Source organism: Humulus lupulus, chromosome 6, assembly GCF_963169125.1.
Source record: "Humulus lupulus chromosome 6, drHumLupu1.1, whole genome shotgun sequence".
In the NCBI taxonomy this organism is placed as follows: Eukaryota; Viridiplantae; Streptophyta; class Magnoliopsida; order Rosales; family Cannabaceae; genus Humulus; species Humulus lupulus.
Genome location: NC_084798.1, coordinates 195,055,096 through 195,070,716, shown reverse-complemented (window position 1 = coordinate 195,070,716; position 15,621 = coordinate 195,055,096). Strand labels below are relative to the sequence as shown.

The 15,621-nt window shown below is 38.1% G+C and overlaps 1 protein-coding gene across 1 annotated transcript; it reads left to right on the top strand.

Annotated features, from left to right (window-relative positions):
* Positions 1 to 13,863: 13,863 nt before the first annotated feature.
* LOC133785819 (uncharacterized) lies at positions 13,864 to 14,674 on the top strand. The gene is made up of 3 exons (XM_062225033.1): positions 13,864 to 14,044; positions 14,133 to 14,336; positions 14,412 to 14,674. The coding sequence occupies exons 1-3, from the start codon at positions 13,864 to 13,866 to the stop codon at positions 14,672 to 14,674; spliced, it is 648 nt and encodes a 215-aa protein (XP_062081017.1).
* Positions 14,675 to 15,621: the final 947 nt, after the last annotated feature.

Here is a 15,621-nt window from a genome sequence, read left to right as displayed (position 1 = left end):
CCGCCGAGCCACTCAAAACAGTGTTTACAGCTGATTCTATCTCTGGAACTAATCCAATCACCATTCTAGTCTCTTTTCATAAAAAGAAGCCCTGGCAGACCACCTGGAAACACATTCAAATCCACAGACTAATCCAGTCCGTCCTGATCTCACTAGCACGGTCTAAGTGGTATCCACCACACTATAGCTAAGAGTTCCATGCACCTCCCTGCAACAAAACTCTAGCTCTCACTACAGGTCTCATAAGCATACATAACCATGCACCATACCAACTATCACAAGGCTCTCCACTCTCAAGCCCAAGAGTTACTATACTTTCCTCGCTATTTAGGATTACTCCATAATTACTTAACCAATCCATACCCTGGATCAAACCAAAGCCTATCATAACCAGCTTTACCAAAATCACTGATGAGTCCTTTCCATAACCCAACTCATCTCTTAAGTTGCCGATACCATATTGCATTCCCATCACAACATAACCATGTGATCATCGTATCATCCTTATGCTTCCATATATGCAACAAACAAAAGGACAGCATCTCACCAAAACCAATCAGTATAACTTAGAAATCAAAACTAGAAAACTAACCTGCCACCCCTGAGGAACTAGTCTCAGTCTCAGACTCTGACTGTCCTGGAATAAACACTCGAGTTGGAATTGAGCTGTCTATCCTCTTTTGCACATTCTTCTTCCGCATTGGGCAATTCTTCTTATGATGTCCAAACATCCTACATGAGAAACATGCCCTTGCTCGACATACTCCAAGGTGATGCCTTTTGCACCGAGCGCATATCGGATATGTCTTCCGGCCTTCCTTTTTACTTGCTCCAATAAGTGGAGATACCGCTATCTGAGCCCCATGCTCTCCAACACTTTGCTGCCTAATCTGATATCCTGCACTCTCAACAGCAAGAGCCTTCCCTACCACCTGAACATAGGTAGAGACTTCATGCACTGGGGCAACTCTAATGCCCTGAGTTATTCCAGGATTCAATCCTTGAACAAACCTTTCCTTCTGAGCTACATCTGTGGGTATCATATCAAAGGAAAACTTGGCCAACCCATCAAATTTAGTAACATACTCGGTCACCGATGCCTTTCCTTGAACAAGATTCAGAAACTCATTCATCTTAGCGGTCTTGGCTACATCACAGTAATACTTCTCATTGAACAACTGCCTAAACTCTTTCCAATCCATCACAGCTATATCTCGTGTCTGGGACACTACCTCCCACCACGTTCGGGCATCATCCTGCAATACATATGTCGCACAGATCACTCTATCGTGACCTACCAGCCCCATACATTCTAGAATGGAACTAACCATGCCTATCCATTTTTTAGCTCCAAATGGATCTTGGCCTCCCTCGAAGATTGGAGGATAATATTCTTGGAATCTTCCACAAAGGAATTCCCATCCACTCTCAACCCTAGGATGAGCTAAAGCTGATGCCACTCCTGGCATAGCAGAGGAAGAGGTGCTCCCCAACAGACTCCGCTGTTGCTTCAAGTATCTAATATCTTCCTCATGTCTCTGCAATCTTGATTGCAAATCTGTAAGCATCTGCTGAAAATTCATAGGTGCAGATGAAGAACTGATACCCTGGCTGTAACTCCCAGCCCCTGTATAACCACCACCAGACCTCATTATCTGCCTTGAATATAAACCTGCTGATTAAATTTGCAGTCAATAACTTGACCCATTAATCACAATGAGCATATCAAGAGCTTTCCCCCATGGGATAAATCTTACCACACCACAATCATAAACCATTTGCAGTGCTAGAAACATGCCCATGGCATTCATACACTATTCATATTCCCTGCTCTTCCAACATTCACACCACGCCTCCACTCCAGCATGCAAATATCACAATTATGTAATCATGGAGCAGGCAATCATATGATCACAATCATATATATATATATATATATTCACGGAGCATATAATCATATAGTCAAGAGCCAAGCTCTATTAGAATCTCATGCTCCCTAATACAATGTGCAGGTAAAGCATTTACATTCCATTTAAGCAGCTATGCACATAACTACAGAAATAGTTACCGTTCCTTGAGTGAAGCTATCTTCAGTGATGAGTGTACATGCCCAGCTTGTCTTCAGGAACCATAAACCTTGGCTCGCTCTGATACCAATTTGTAACGCCCTAAACTCCAGAGACCATTATGGTGCGCCTTGTAAATAGTGCTAAGCTTGCTAATCGAGTTATTTGGCCAAAATCGTGTAACTAAGTATGATTAGCGGTTTAGAGATTAAAAATTTTGGTTAAGATGTAACGTTTCAATATAACGTATAATATATATGTTGGGATCCCAAAATTATAATTTCAGAGTCTACTACAAGAAAATATTTACAACAGGTCGTATGCGGCAAAACAGGGTTTAATCCTAGTTCCCCTTTAAACCTCGGCCGTGGCGGACGAGCAGCTGCATATGTACACGTCATCACCTAAGCTCTCCAACTCAAGGATGGTCTGACTTTCTTTTGCCTTTACCTGCACCACATAGCACCCGTGAGCCGAAGCTTAGCAAGAAAACACAATATAACATGATATAATATCAACAGTGATTGTATTAATTATTCAGGACCAACAGTCCAAACAAATAGGTGACTATCACAAAAGTCACAAATATGGGGACAACACCCTTTAGCCATGTGTTGATAGGATCACCAGGGCTTAACAAATAAGTGAGCATCTTACTAGCTTTAACGGGATAGGTCCATGGTGATTAGTCACCAACATAACCTTCCTCCTGACTCTAGAGTCATAACTATGGAACAACGTTCCCTAGCCATGTGACAAACAATCACCAGGGCCGTATGCCTTGGCTCTGAATAACTAGTCTCAGACTAGACAAGCGCTTATAATTTTCATCGACCTTCCGGTTGGTCTAGCATTAATACCCCATATGAGTCATTCAATGCTGATATCGATTAGATCTAATCTTCATTTGGCTTGGCATTTATAATGCTATGCCATTTCTGACTCTTAGGTTAGTAAAACACGACCAGTGTTCAACTCATTGTGAACTTGACTAATAAATCACAGCTTCACAGATGGATCTAACACCGTTGCCGATTCTGACTAATAAGTCAGTGCCATGCCACCAAACATATATCACATGTCCAATATCCATATACAAGGTATTCAACATGCTTACTTAACAAGTACTAGTACAGTTAGCACCATGCATGAACACAGAGGCTCAAGCTCCGAACGATATCACACTCAATATATAAAGCATGTCCTAATCACATGTTTATCGTGCATCATATGCATTATATTTAACAATCCAACATGCACCGATAATATCCATACATGCCACATTTAATAATCAACCAACATGCATCAAGATTAGCCATGCATGTCACCTTTAATAATCAACCAACATGCATCAAGAATAGCCATGCATGTCACACATACACAGGGTGTAGTTTTCCTACCTTGTGTTCGAGCAAGAATTAGTAAAAGAACGACCCTTGAGAACGATCAACCCTTCGATCCTTTAGCGGTCACCTAGTCATAACCAAATATGGAATCCCATCAATAAAATAAATCATAAAAAGGTTTATAATCTAAAACCACACTCCCGGAATCCATCCCGCACTCTCGAGAATCTTAATATACTCAAACGGGGCAAAGGAACCAAACCTCAATCCTTAAAAGTCATTCCGAACCCTAAAATAGGCTTGCTGAAAAATGGACCAGTGCTGCAGCCCTATTAAATGGCGCTGCTGCGCTATTTCCAAGTCAGAGAGCCTTGCTCTCTGCCCTGCCTAGTGCTGCTGTGCCAATTACAGACTAGAAACTTTTTGGTTTTTCTTCCTTACGATTTCTCTTAAAACCAACCCTCCAAATCAATCCCAAACATCACCCAAACATCCAATTCAACCCCAAATCATCATCTATATCACACCCTCATCGAAACCCACTCAAACTTACACAAAAACTTCCATGAATTCCCACAACTAACACCTCAAATTCTCAACTGAAAAACCATAAGGAAAAACAGAGTATGGCTTGTTTTCATGGATGAAATCTTACCTCAAGCTGGTTTTGGGTCCTCTTCAATGGACGAACTAAGTTCCTAAGCTCCCACCTTTGATTTCCTAGCTTGGTTCTTCAATTTGAGGTCAAAAATCAGAAAAGGAAAAGAAAAGAAGGAGAGGTACGGGAGAGAAAGAGATGAGGATGATGATGCTTTGTTTTGGTCTGAAGGTTTCTACAGCCTTGAGTTGATATAAATCTTAGGGGTGAAAAGATCATTTTGCCCCTAGGTTAAATAAAGGCTTCTAAAGACTCCCAAGGGTATAATCGTCCTTTCCCGCCTATCTCATTAATTATAATTAACACCCTTTAATTCCCGCTACTCTCAATATTCTCAAATACCAATAATTCATATCTCGTTACTCTTTAATTCCCGGCAACGTTCTAATCACCAAATTACCCCGAGACTCACTCCGAGCCCCGAACTTAAACCCGTTATGACTAGACCGAAAACTTGCATTCCATGATCGTCTCATGCCGAATGGCTCGAACCAATGCACATATAATGTGGTATTATTTATAATTCATCCACATGCATGAAAATACACAATCACGCCCTCAACGGGCCAAATTACCAAAATGCCCTTATAATTAAAATTGAACCCATATGCATGCATTTACCATCATATAATATTATAATTCACATGAATATGCATATAATCATTGAATATCATAATAAATCAATTATGGCCCTCCCGGCCTCCTAATCAAGGTCCTAAACCTTATTAGGAAATTTGGGGCATTACAATTAGGCTTTTTGTTTGTTGCTCTGTTGATTAGTTTTTTCTTAAATATGTTGTATTAGGTAATGAATATTGATGAGGTAGATGAAACTGCTTCTCTGATAGATGATCAACCACCTCCCACTCAGACTGAAAACCTACTCCTACTGATAAGGGTAGAAAAACTAGGGCTAGAAAGAGGGGTAAACCTCCCATCCCTCTTAAAAAAAAAGGGAAAAAGGTCATCTGTTTTGGATCATTTCACTAAGGAAGACCCCCCCCCCCCCCCCCCCCCCCCCCCCGCGACATATCCTAACGAAGAGCCTCCTCCCCCCAAGTGTATATGTAATTATTGCGGGTCTGACTTCTTGTGTGACTCTAGCAAATATAGGGCTAGTCATTTGTGGAACCATTTTATCAAGAAAGTTTGCGAGCTAAGTCCTTTTAAGACTGATGAGCATAAACAAAAGACTTTAAAATTTGAGCATGTAAAGGGAGGGAAAGAGGGGGAAACAATCCTAGTAGCAGTAGCTTATAACAAAGAAGTTTGTAGGGTAGCTCTCATTGTAACGCCCTGGATAGCCAAGATCGTTACACTGTGTACTTATAAAGGTGCAGGACTTGCTAATCAAGTCATTAATTTGAAAACGTGTCACTAAACATATAAGATCTATGGTTAAAAAGGTTTTGGTCTTAAAAGACTCATTTCATACATTCAAACTGTAGTAACATGGGATCCCATACAAAACGGAGTTAAAGAAAGTTTACAGACTCCCAAAAGTACATGTGTAACCACTAGCCATATTAAGGCAAAACAGACAGTCTCCAGGTTCCATGTCCTTGCCTAGACCTCAACCGTGGCGGCTGAGCACCTGGCTATGTACATTCTGCTCGCTGAACTCTCCAGTTAGGGCTGATCTAGCTTGCCCTTGCCTTTACCTGCACCACGTAGCACCCGTGAGCCAAGGCCCAGCAAGAAAACATCATAGATAACTCAAACAATATCAACAGACAAATAGCTCAATAAGCATGTATACTTATCAGATAATCCACATAAGATATTCAGCATATACAATCCAATACAAGATACATTCTATCGCATATAATATTCATATCACGTAGTATTCAGGGCCGACGACTTAGGCCGCACCCTCTGTTTAACCCACTGACTCTGGCCCGCTTAAACCAAACTCAGTGAATAATAAGCTGTCCTCGGCTACCAGTGGCCGAGCTGCGCCCTGTGCGCTAGTGAGACTCTTGGCACCTTTAGGCCGTTGGTTCACTAAATGGCTTGCATGGCATAATACCATCTTTCAAGCTTCTACAGTAGGGAGCCCTTAGTCCCGTCACATATATTCAACCAGGTGCAGTTTTCTTACCTTTAGTCTGTACGGTTATCGAATTACGAGCAACGCCTCTCAAGCACGATTCGTTCCCGAGCCTAAGCTTTTATCACCTAGCCACAACCAAAGCATAGTGTTCCATTAATACTCAAATATAGGTTTCCAGTCATAAAACTAACTCCCGAGACTCCTAATTCCACCAAGCACGGTGGTGAAACCAAACCCGAGCACACTAGACCACTTTCCCACGCTTAAAACCCTCAAAATCTTAAGTGTGCAACCAAGGGCTGCGGCCCCCAAAGCCTAGCCGCGACCCTTCCCCAAAACAGAACCTCCTCCCACACTGAACCACACATGCGCCGCGGCCCTTGCCTTGGGCACCGCGGCGCGCCCCCTTGGCCGAGCCCCCTTGGCTTCTTTGCAAGCTAGGGCCGCAGCGCTCTAGAACAGAGTCGCGGCCCTCCCCTTCGAACCTAGATTTTACACCATTTCAAAGCTCAAAGCCTTAACTTAAACCATCCCAAAACTTCCCAACTCTTAACCAATTAATTCCCAACCTCTTTAGCATGATCTAAACAACATAACTCTCAAGAAAACAAAGCCTAACACACTCCAATCTCTTCCTTTCAATTTCTGAAACCCAAGTGCTAAAAGCACAAAAACTAGCCATCAAACTCAATTTAAAGCCTCTAACCAGGAGTTGAAACTTACCCTTGCTATAGTATCACTTCACCAAGCTGTGACCAAGCTAAGCTCCCAAGTTTCCCCTCTTAATTCTGCCTTAGAACATAACAACTAAACTTGTTTCAGCACTTAACTAAAACCCAGCTAAAACTCATAATTCAACCACATAAAACAGAGTTAGTTGCTTACCTTAATCCCTGCTTCAGTTTCTTGATTTTCCTTGAGCTAAACCTCCAAATTCTCACCACCAAACTCAGAAATCCCAGCTAGTTCCCCTTGGTTTCCTTTGTGTTTCCTTAAGCGTGAGAGAGAGAGAGCCTAAGTGTTTAGTCGGTTGTTTATCTTCTAAAAGCTTCCCTATATCTAACTTATCTATTAAGTTAATCCCGAAGCTCGGGGTGTCGGAACCGTCCCCGAGGCCAAAATGGTAAAATCCTCCAATATTCCCGCCTAGACATTCTAACCTCAAATATATCTCCATATATTTATTTCCATGTCATGATAACCCAAATCACTATCCGCTATCTAAAAGTATCCCCGACTTCTCCAAAGTCATATCTTAAACCCTCATTGTGACTTATCCCGCTATCTGACCCTAGAATCATCTTGAGTCGTGCTCAGCGAACCTGTCCACATAATAATGTGGTTCTCACATATATCACATATCATATTACCACACAATATAATCTATCATCATACAAACATTAGTAAACATATAATTACTCATGAAATCACAATTACTCTGGTAATGCCCTCCTGACACACTAATCAAGGCCCTTAAGCCTTATTAGCGAATTTGGGTCGTTACACTCATGAAATATATTATGTTGGATGAGTTGCCATTTAGACATGTCGAGGGTGAAGGGTTTAAAAGATTTGTTAAAACATTCCAACCTAGGTTTGAGATCCCTTATCGAATGACTGTTGCTAGGGATGTATTGAAGTTATATAAGGAGGAGAACGTGACATTGAAAAATATTTTGAACCGTGAGAGGATATCGATTACTACCGATACTTGGACTTCCATTCAAAATTTGAATTACATGGTCATCACTGCTCATTGGATTGATAATGCTTGGGAGTATCAGAAAAGAATCATCAATTTTTGCCAAGTGATAGATCATAAAGGGGAAACCATTGGCAAAGAGATCGAGCTATGTCTTTTAGAATGGGCATCTCTAAGTTGTTTACCATTACGGTAGACAATGCTTCCTCAAATGATGTTTCCATTAGATACTTGAAGATGAAGTTCAAAGAGAAAGAGAAGGGACTAATTTTGGATGAATGTTCTTACATATGAGGTGCTGCGCTCATATAGTGAACTTAATTGTTACTGAAGGGGTGAATGAAAAACATGGGTCAATTTCAGTAATTAGAAATGTTGTGAGGTTTGCTAGGTCTTCTCCTACTAGGCTAATTTTTTTTAAGGAGCGTGTGATGGAGGAAATGATTGAATGTAAATGGCTTCTATGTTTAGATGTCCCAACAAGGTGGAACTCCACATATCTAATGTTCAATTGTGCAATGAAATTTTAGAAGACATTTGAGAGGATGAAATCAGATGCTAATTATATGAAATATTTTGATGAGGTTGACAAAGATGAAAAGCCAAAGGAGGGACCCCCCACTAATGTTGATTGAGATAATGCTTTAGTGATTGTGAGGTTTTTGGAAACTTTTTACGAAATAACATCAAAGTTTAATAGATGGGTACACCAATCAATATTTTAAGTATAATCTCTCTTATGTATAATGGTTAGGTCGACTGAATACATCAGTTAAAAAACAAAATAAATCCACTAAAAGCATACAAAAAAAAAAAAAAACAAAAACAAAAGTCATGTGCTATCATTATTATTATTATTGTAAAATAGATTAGATTAAAGTTATTTACAAATATTGACGTCATAAACGAAAATGATTTTAAGTTTAAGATTTGATTAACATCAACTAATGAGGTGTTTAATGTTGCTCTGAGTATAAAATTAAGGTGGCGTTTGGTTGAAGGTAATGAAAATAATGGAATATGAATAGAAATAGGAATAGTAATAGTAATAGAATGGAATAAGAAAGGTAATGCGATTATGTTGTTTGGTTAGAATAATGGAATCAATGATTGAATACCTATTCTTATGTTTGGTTGACTATGGAATGGAATGGAATACATTTATTTTGGACAAAAATACCCAAAGTGCTTAAAATATGATAAATAAATTAAAATAAACATACTAAATATATATATATATATATATAGATTTACCAACAATGACATTACTTTTTTTTTCATATTCTTTTTTTACAAAATAATATTTAATAATCCTACTTTTTTTAAGCATATAATTCCACTTTTGAACACTACAAAATATTAAAATTATCAATAAGAATTTATTTTTGTTAAGTATTTTTTTAATGTCAAATGCAATTTACTTTAATTATCACTAAACACTATTTTATATTTTTTAAAAATAAAACAATATAATAACATAAAAATGTTAAACTAAACATTATAACATATTTATATTCTAATAATCAAAAGAGTTTTTGATTACTGAGATCAAACTTTGTTCATACACATGAAATATCACTAGAAATAGTATAAGTATTCATGTCCAATTACTCATATCTATGCTCAAAGACAATCCAGTTTGCAAAATTATGAGCATAAAACATTACATCATATCCACAATATTATAATTTGTATACTACTGAATGTCAAAGGCAATATAAATTGTCCTGCAAATTGTAGTAGAGCAAAGTGGACTAAACATGACCTTAGAGAGAGCCATCAAGAAGAAGTGTCACCCATTCATCCTTCTCATTATCCGGGACACTGAAAAAGTAAGAAACGAGAGCATTATCTTGCATAATCATGCCAGCTACCTTATGACGTTGAGCTGTGGTAAGTGTAGTGGTCCTTTCTAACTCTTTCCCAAGTTGCATATGCTTTTCATTCATGTCTTCACCAATATCCTTAGTCAAACGAATAGAAGCCTTTTCAATTTCTCTTGCGATAATACAAGCTGATTGTGTGAGTGCATCTGAAAGTTCTTCATGATTTACAGCTTTCCTTTTCTTCTTTGAAGACCCATCTGATTGAGTGTGAGATTGAGCACCTCTTGTTGCATCTGAAACAGACATAGATGGCACTTCATCCACATTGTTAGCATAGTTGAAATCATATTCTCCAAGAGTAGTATTTTCTTCTTCAGTTTGAAGTTCTTCAACAACATCTACTACAGTCTCCGCATTTTTTCCAGTTGCACGATCCTTGCCAAAAACCATACATAAGTCATCATACCAAGGGAATGACTTGATCTTCAAGGGGGCTGCTTCTTTGTGACTCTGCATTTATACAAAATAAAAAAATCAGATACAAATAAATAAGCAAACCATCCTTGTTATGGATCCATCAACATCATAAGCAAACAATCCTTCCTATGGATCCATTTACATCATAAGAAAAATGGCAGACCAAATACTATTATTTGAGTACTTGCAAATGTGCTTCCCACACTAACTTTTCTGCAGTAACAGTTTTTCTGTCGTTGTCCCACCCAAATCCGCTACAAAATGGTCCAGTCAACATTTCATGAACCACTTGAAAATGAGTCTTCAAAGTCTTCATTCTAGACTCAATGTGTGGCTTAGCTTGTATATCACATGCAGGCATCCGCTCCTTTAATTTCATCTCAAGAGCTTTAAGATGACCTGGCCTGAAATTTCCTTCAGCTTTAAACTTCCCTTCATTATTCAGTTCCATAACTGCTTCAATCAAGTGTTTGTCTTCATCTTCGCTCCAAAATCTTTTATTGTGTCCTGGACCTCTTCCTTTTGAAGTCTCCATGCTGAAATAAGGTATCAAAATACTGTAAAACTAAAAACTAAAGCTGAAATATTGTAGTTGAATGAAAAAGAAACAAACAGCCAGCAATAAAGAAATAAAAGTGAATGGATATACACACCAATAACAAAACATAAATTTAAAGATAAATTTTCCATTTCAAAGCAAGTGATATAAGTTTTTCGGGTGGTCAATTACACAAACAGTCAAATGAATTGGAATAGCCAAGTGAAACCAAATTTAGAAACCTAGACAATCATTATGCATTTAATCTAAGAAATAAAAAAAACTAGCTTGCTCCCCTATGTTCTCTCCATTCGTTATACATCTCAAGTGCTAAATGATTTCTAAATGTTGTCCACCCTTCAGAAGCTTCAATACTTCTTATGGATCCATCAGCATCCATGCTATCTTCTTTGTCTCCACTATCACTCTCCTTCTCTAGATGCATATCAGTATTATCAGTAGGCATTTCTCTCCTAATAAAATTGTGAAGCAAACAACATGCTAAAATGATTCGGTTTTGAGTCTTTATTGGATAGAATGATGGACTCCTAAGAATTTCCCATCGATTCTTAATTGCACCAAAACATCTCTTAATGACATTCCTAGCAGATGAGTGCTTCATATTAAAAAACTCTTGTGGATTTCTGGGAGGATTCCCATCTTCCCATTGGTTGAGGTGATAGCGTTGGCCTCGATATGGAGCAAGAAATCCCTAACAATTAGTATATCCACCATCTACAAGGTAATAATGACCTAAAATAAAATAAAGATAAGGATTAAGTTGTCTCCTAAATGACTTACTTATCCAAAAAAAATGTATAATCTAAAACACAAAGCATACCATTTGGAATACACAAACCATTTGTTCTACGTATGGCATCACGTAAAACTCTACCATCTGCTGCAGAGCCTTCCCATCCAGGTAATACATATATGAATTACATGTCTTGGGAGCATACACCTAAGACATTTGTAGCTATTTCACCTTTTTGAGTACGATATTTTGGTTTATCAGCCATAGGTACTCTCACTCTAATATGAGTTCCATCTAGTGCCCCTAAGAAATTTTACCACATAATAAACAAACTTTTTTTTTATTAGTATTTCAAACAAATAAAAATTTGTAGTGATTTTTAATTCAAGTAATATATAATATACCTTGAACCATTTCCACCTTTCATCTGTTGAGTTTTCAACAACCGGTTTAGGTCTTTTCAATAACGCTCCATGTAGTCGAATGATTGGATGTAACACATTGTGAAAAAACTTGCTAATAGTCTCACCAGATCTCATAAATCGAAATCTAATGACTCTATTTTTTACATGATGAGCAATTACATGTAAAAACATGGCCACTTGCTCATCTACTTGCAAGTATTTAGATGCTTTTAACCCACCCCTAGTTTCAAGCATTATGCATAAATTGCTAAATGCTTTCCTATTCATCCTAAGTTGATCAAAACAAATGACATCACTCTCATAAGCTATTTGATGCACAATTTGCCTATTGACAAAAACATCAAGTATGTATAATTGTCTTCCCAAAGAGCTTGATTCAATACCATGTACAATAATTTTTTCCCATAATTTGAAAAACCACTGCACTACGTGCAACACATTCATCCAATGCAAATAAAGAGCCATGATCTTCTTCTTTCTCAAAATTTGTCTCTCACTGACAGTTAAAAGAACCATTATCCTACAATGAATATAATCAAGCAAATAAATTTTTTAATCCAACAATCAGTTATTCTAGCAACATAAATACTTAAGCTTAACCTAAGAAAATATCCCATAAGAAAATTTTCACATGGATTAAAAATTGCCAAATATGGGACTTAGCCATATTGTTACAAAAACCCAAGAAAATGTGATGATATTGCTAAGTCCCATGTGAAATTTCTGAAGCTGCTTTTGTTTTTTTCTATACACAGGTCAAATTATAGCAGCTGAGCCAATGGAGTGTTTGAAGGATCTCTCTTTAGATGGAACAGGGATTATCAAGTTGCATTCATCAATTGAGAAACTAATTGGGCTTCGTTGGCTATTTTTAAGGGACTGCAAGAATCTTGAGTTTGTTCCAAACAACATTTTCAATATGAGTGGCCTTGAATGGCTAAGCCTTCTAAATGTTCAAAACTAGAAAGTTTACCAGCTGTGTCCTCAGTTGGTTTTCATTTTAAGATAGAATCATTTTAAGATAGAAATAGATCTTAGTCATAACAGCCTATTGAAATTATCTGATTGGATCTACAGTTTATCTTCCATACCAATGCTAGATTCATGTGGATCAATGAGTGACATGAGACCTGTCAGTATTGAGCCACTTTCTAACATGATTTTCTTTATGTTAGACAAGGGTGATACAGAAAAAGCTGTTGATGTTCCCAGTTTCACTGATTGTTTCATCTCATGCCGATCCAAACTCTCAGCCTATGTTAAAATGCCAAATATTTTTTGTGGCTGCTCAAGATGGGACACTGAGGAGTATTATAAGTTCGTGTTTAAGTTCTTGCTTTTCGTCATGAAAGAGGCAAGCTTATTTGGTTTTAACAGGTGGAGAATCAATAGAGGTATATACCTATATGTGTGTCTTTCATGTTATTAGTACTTCACATTAGAAATAATCATGTCTCTTTCTTGTGATGATGCATGAATCAATTTGGCCTAAGTTCCATTTATGTTGTCCAGGAAATAAAATTATAGGATGGTTCTATGAGCAAACTGAGGGGTCTTCAATAAATATTAATCTTTTTTCGGATTGGCATGGTGCAGATTTCTTAGGCTTTGCCTTTTGCATTGTTGTTGAGTTTGAGCACTATTGTTTTGATCTTAACCGTTTGAATTGTCGCTGCGAATACGTTTTCAAAACCGGCAATGGCAAAAGCCGTAGATGGAGTTGGAGCTCTCAGAGGCTACAAAAGGCTAAAGGGGATGAATTAGAAATGAAATTTCTGAGTTCAGATCACATGTTTTTGGGGTATATTGATGAGGACTACAGTGACTGTGTTGATGCAACAGAGGTTTCATTTGAGTTTTACCTTGAACAAAATGATCGGGAAGAACTTTTTAATGTTGGCAAGTATAGAGTGAAAGAGTATGGAATCCGCATGCTATATCTTCAATACAAATAAAACTAATATTTGCTTAGGTGAGAAAATGGTATTAATGCAAGATTACTTGATGACAGAGTGAAAATGGATACTTCATCAGCAACAACTGATAATTCTGATGATGGTAATAAGATGCATTTATGGGGAGGAATCGGTATTGGCATTTTGATTGTGTTTTTGGTTGCCTTCTTGTTCTACCTTTTCATAAAAAAGCTACTCCCAACTCTAAGAAAACGCCAATCACCCCTCTACAACATCACAAAAGGTACCTCAGTCATACATATATATATACTATATGATAATGATCAATATACCTATATAAATAAGTGTATATACAACAACTATTTGTATAGGAGTACTGAAAGAAGAGAAGACAATGCTAAGGAAGTTTCAGTTGGAGGAAGTTGTGAGGGCAACCAATAATTTCAGCAGAGAATGCTTGTTGGGTTCTGGTGCTTTTGGGAATGTATATAAAGGCACTTTTGATGTTCAAGCAACTCTGGCCATTAAGAGACCCCATACACACTCATATAAGAGTGTTGAAGAGTTCAGAAATGGTAAGTCTTTGATCTTATTATTATTATTTCTTTCTTAAGTAATGATTTATGGGTTTGTTTTTTCTTCCTTGACAGAGGTGAGACTACTTTCGAAAGTAAAACATAGGAACCAATCAAACCAAGCTGGAACAAGTACTGCACCAGCAAAAAACGCTAATACAACTAACCAGAACCAAACAACCAATGGCAATGGTAACAAGAAAAATCAGAATGGTGGCAAACAAAATAACAATTCCAATTGTCATAATAACAATGACAATAAACGGGCAAAGACCAATGATAACCCACGAGAATACATTCCTTGTTTTACCACCTACTCTACCCTCTTAGGGTCATGATCAAAAGTATTTTAAGCTTCGTAGGCTGAAGCGCCCAATAGGAAGCCAAATCCTTTTAGGAAAGATATAAGCAAGAGAGACACTAACAAGTTTTACCGCTTCCATAATGATTATGGACATGACACCAACAGTGTAATCAACTCAAGAATGAAATTGAATTTCTTGTCCGCCAAAATCATCAGGCCATGAAAAGATACATTCGTCATCCTGCTAAACAGAATCAGGGTGCTACAGGTCCTCCTGACGCACTAGCCCAACCACTACAACCAGCCCCGATAGTTGGTCGATTAGACATGATTTGCAGAGGACCACAACTAGCTGGTGAGAGGATAAAGGCCCGAGAATGATATGCCCGAATGCTAAGACATGAACCAAGAGAGGAAGTATTGGCCTTTGAGGAGTGTACTCCCAAAACACCTCGGTACGAGTGTAAGCCTATTATATTCACCAAGGACGACGCTGCAGATGTCAAGTTCCCACACAACGATCCCTTGGTGATAGAAGCCCAAATTGCTAATATGATCGTTGCACAAACTATGGTGGACCATGGTTTTTCAATTAACATCCTTTTCAAGACCACCCTTGAAAGGATGAAACTCTATGTTCGAGACCTTGAGCCCTGCACACAAAACTTATATGGCTTTACTGGAGAGGGAATGACTCCAGCAGGGACAATTAGAATAGCAGTGACTGTGGGATCCGCACCAACGAATAGTACAGTTATGGCCACGTTCATTGTGGTCGATCTTCCCTCAACTTTCAACACCTTACTCGGAGGGCCGATACTCATTGACTTGAGGGCTATCACATCCATATTCCATTTAAAAATGAAATTCCCAACCAATGTTGGAATTGTATGTTTTAAAGGGAATCAGCGGGAAACTTGGGAGTGTTACAATTCCTCCATTACAACTGCTAAAAAAGGCTTGGCAATGACCATTATGATT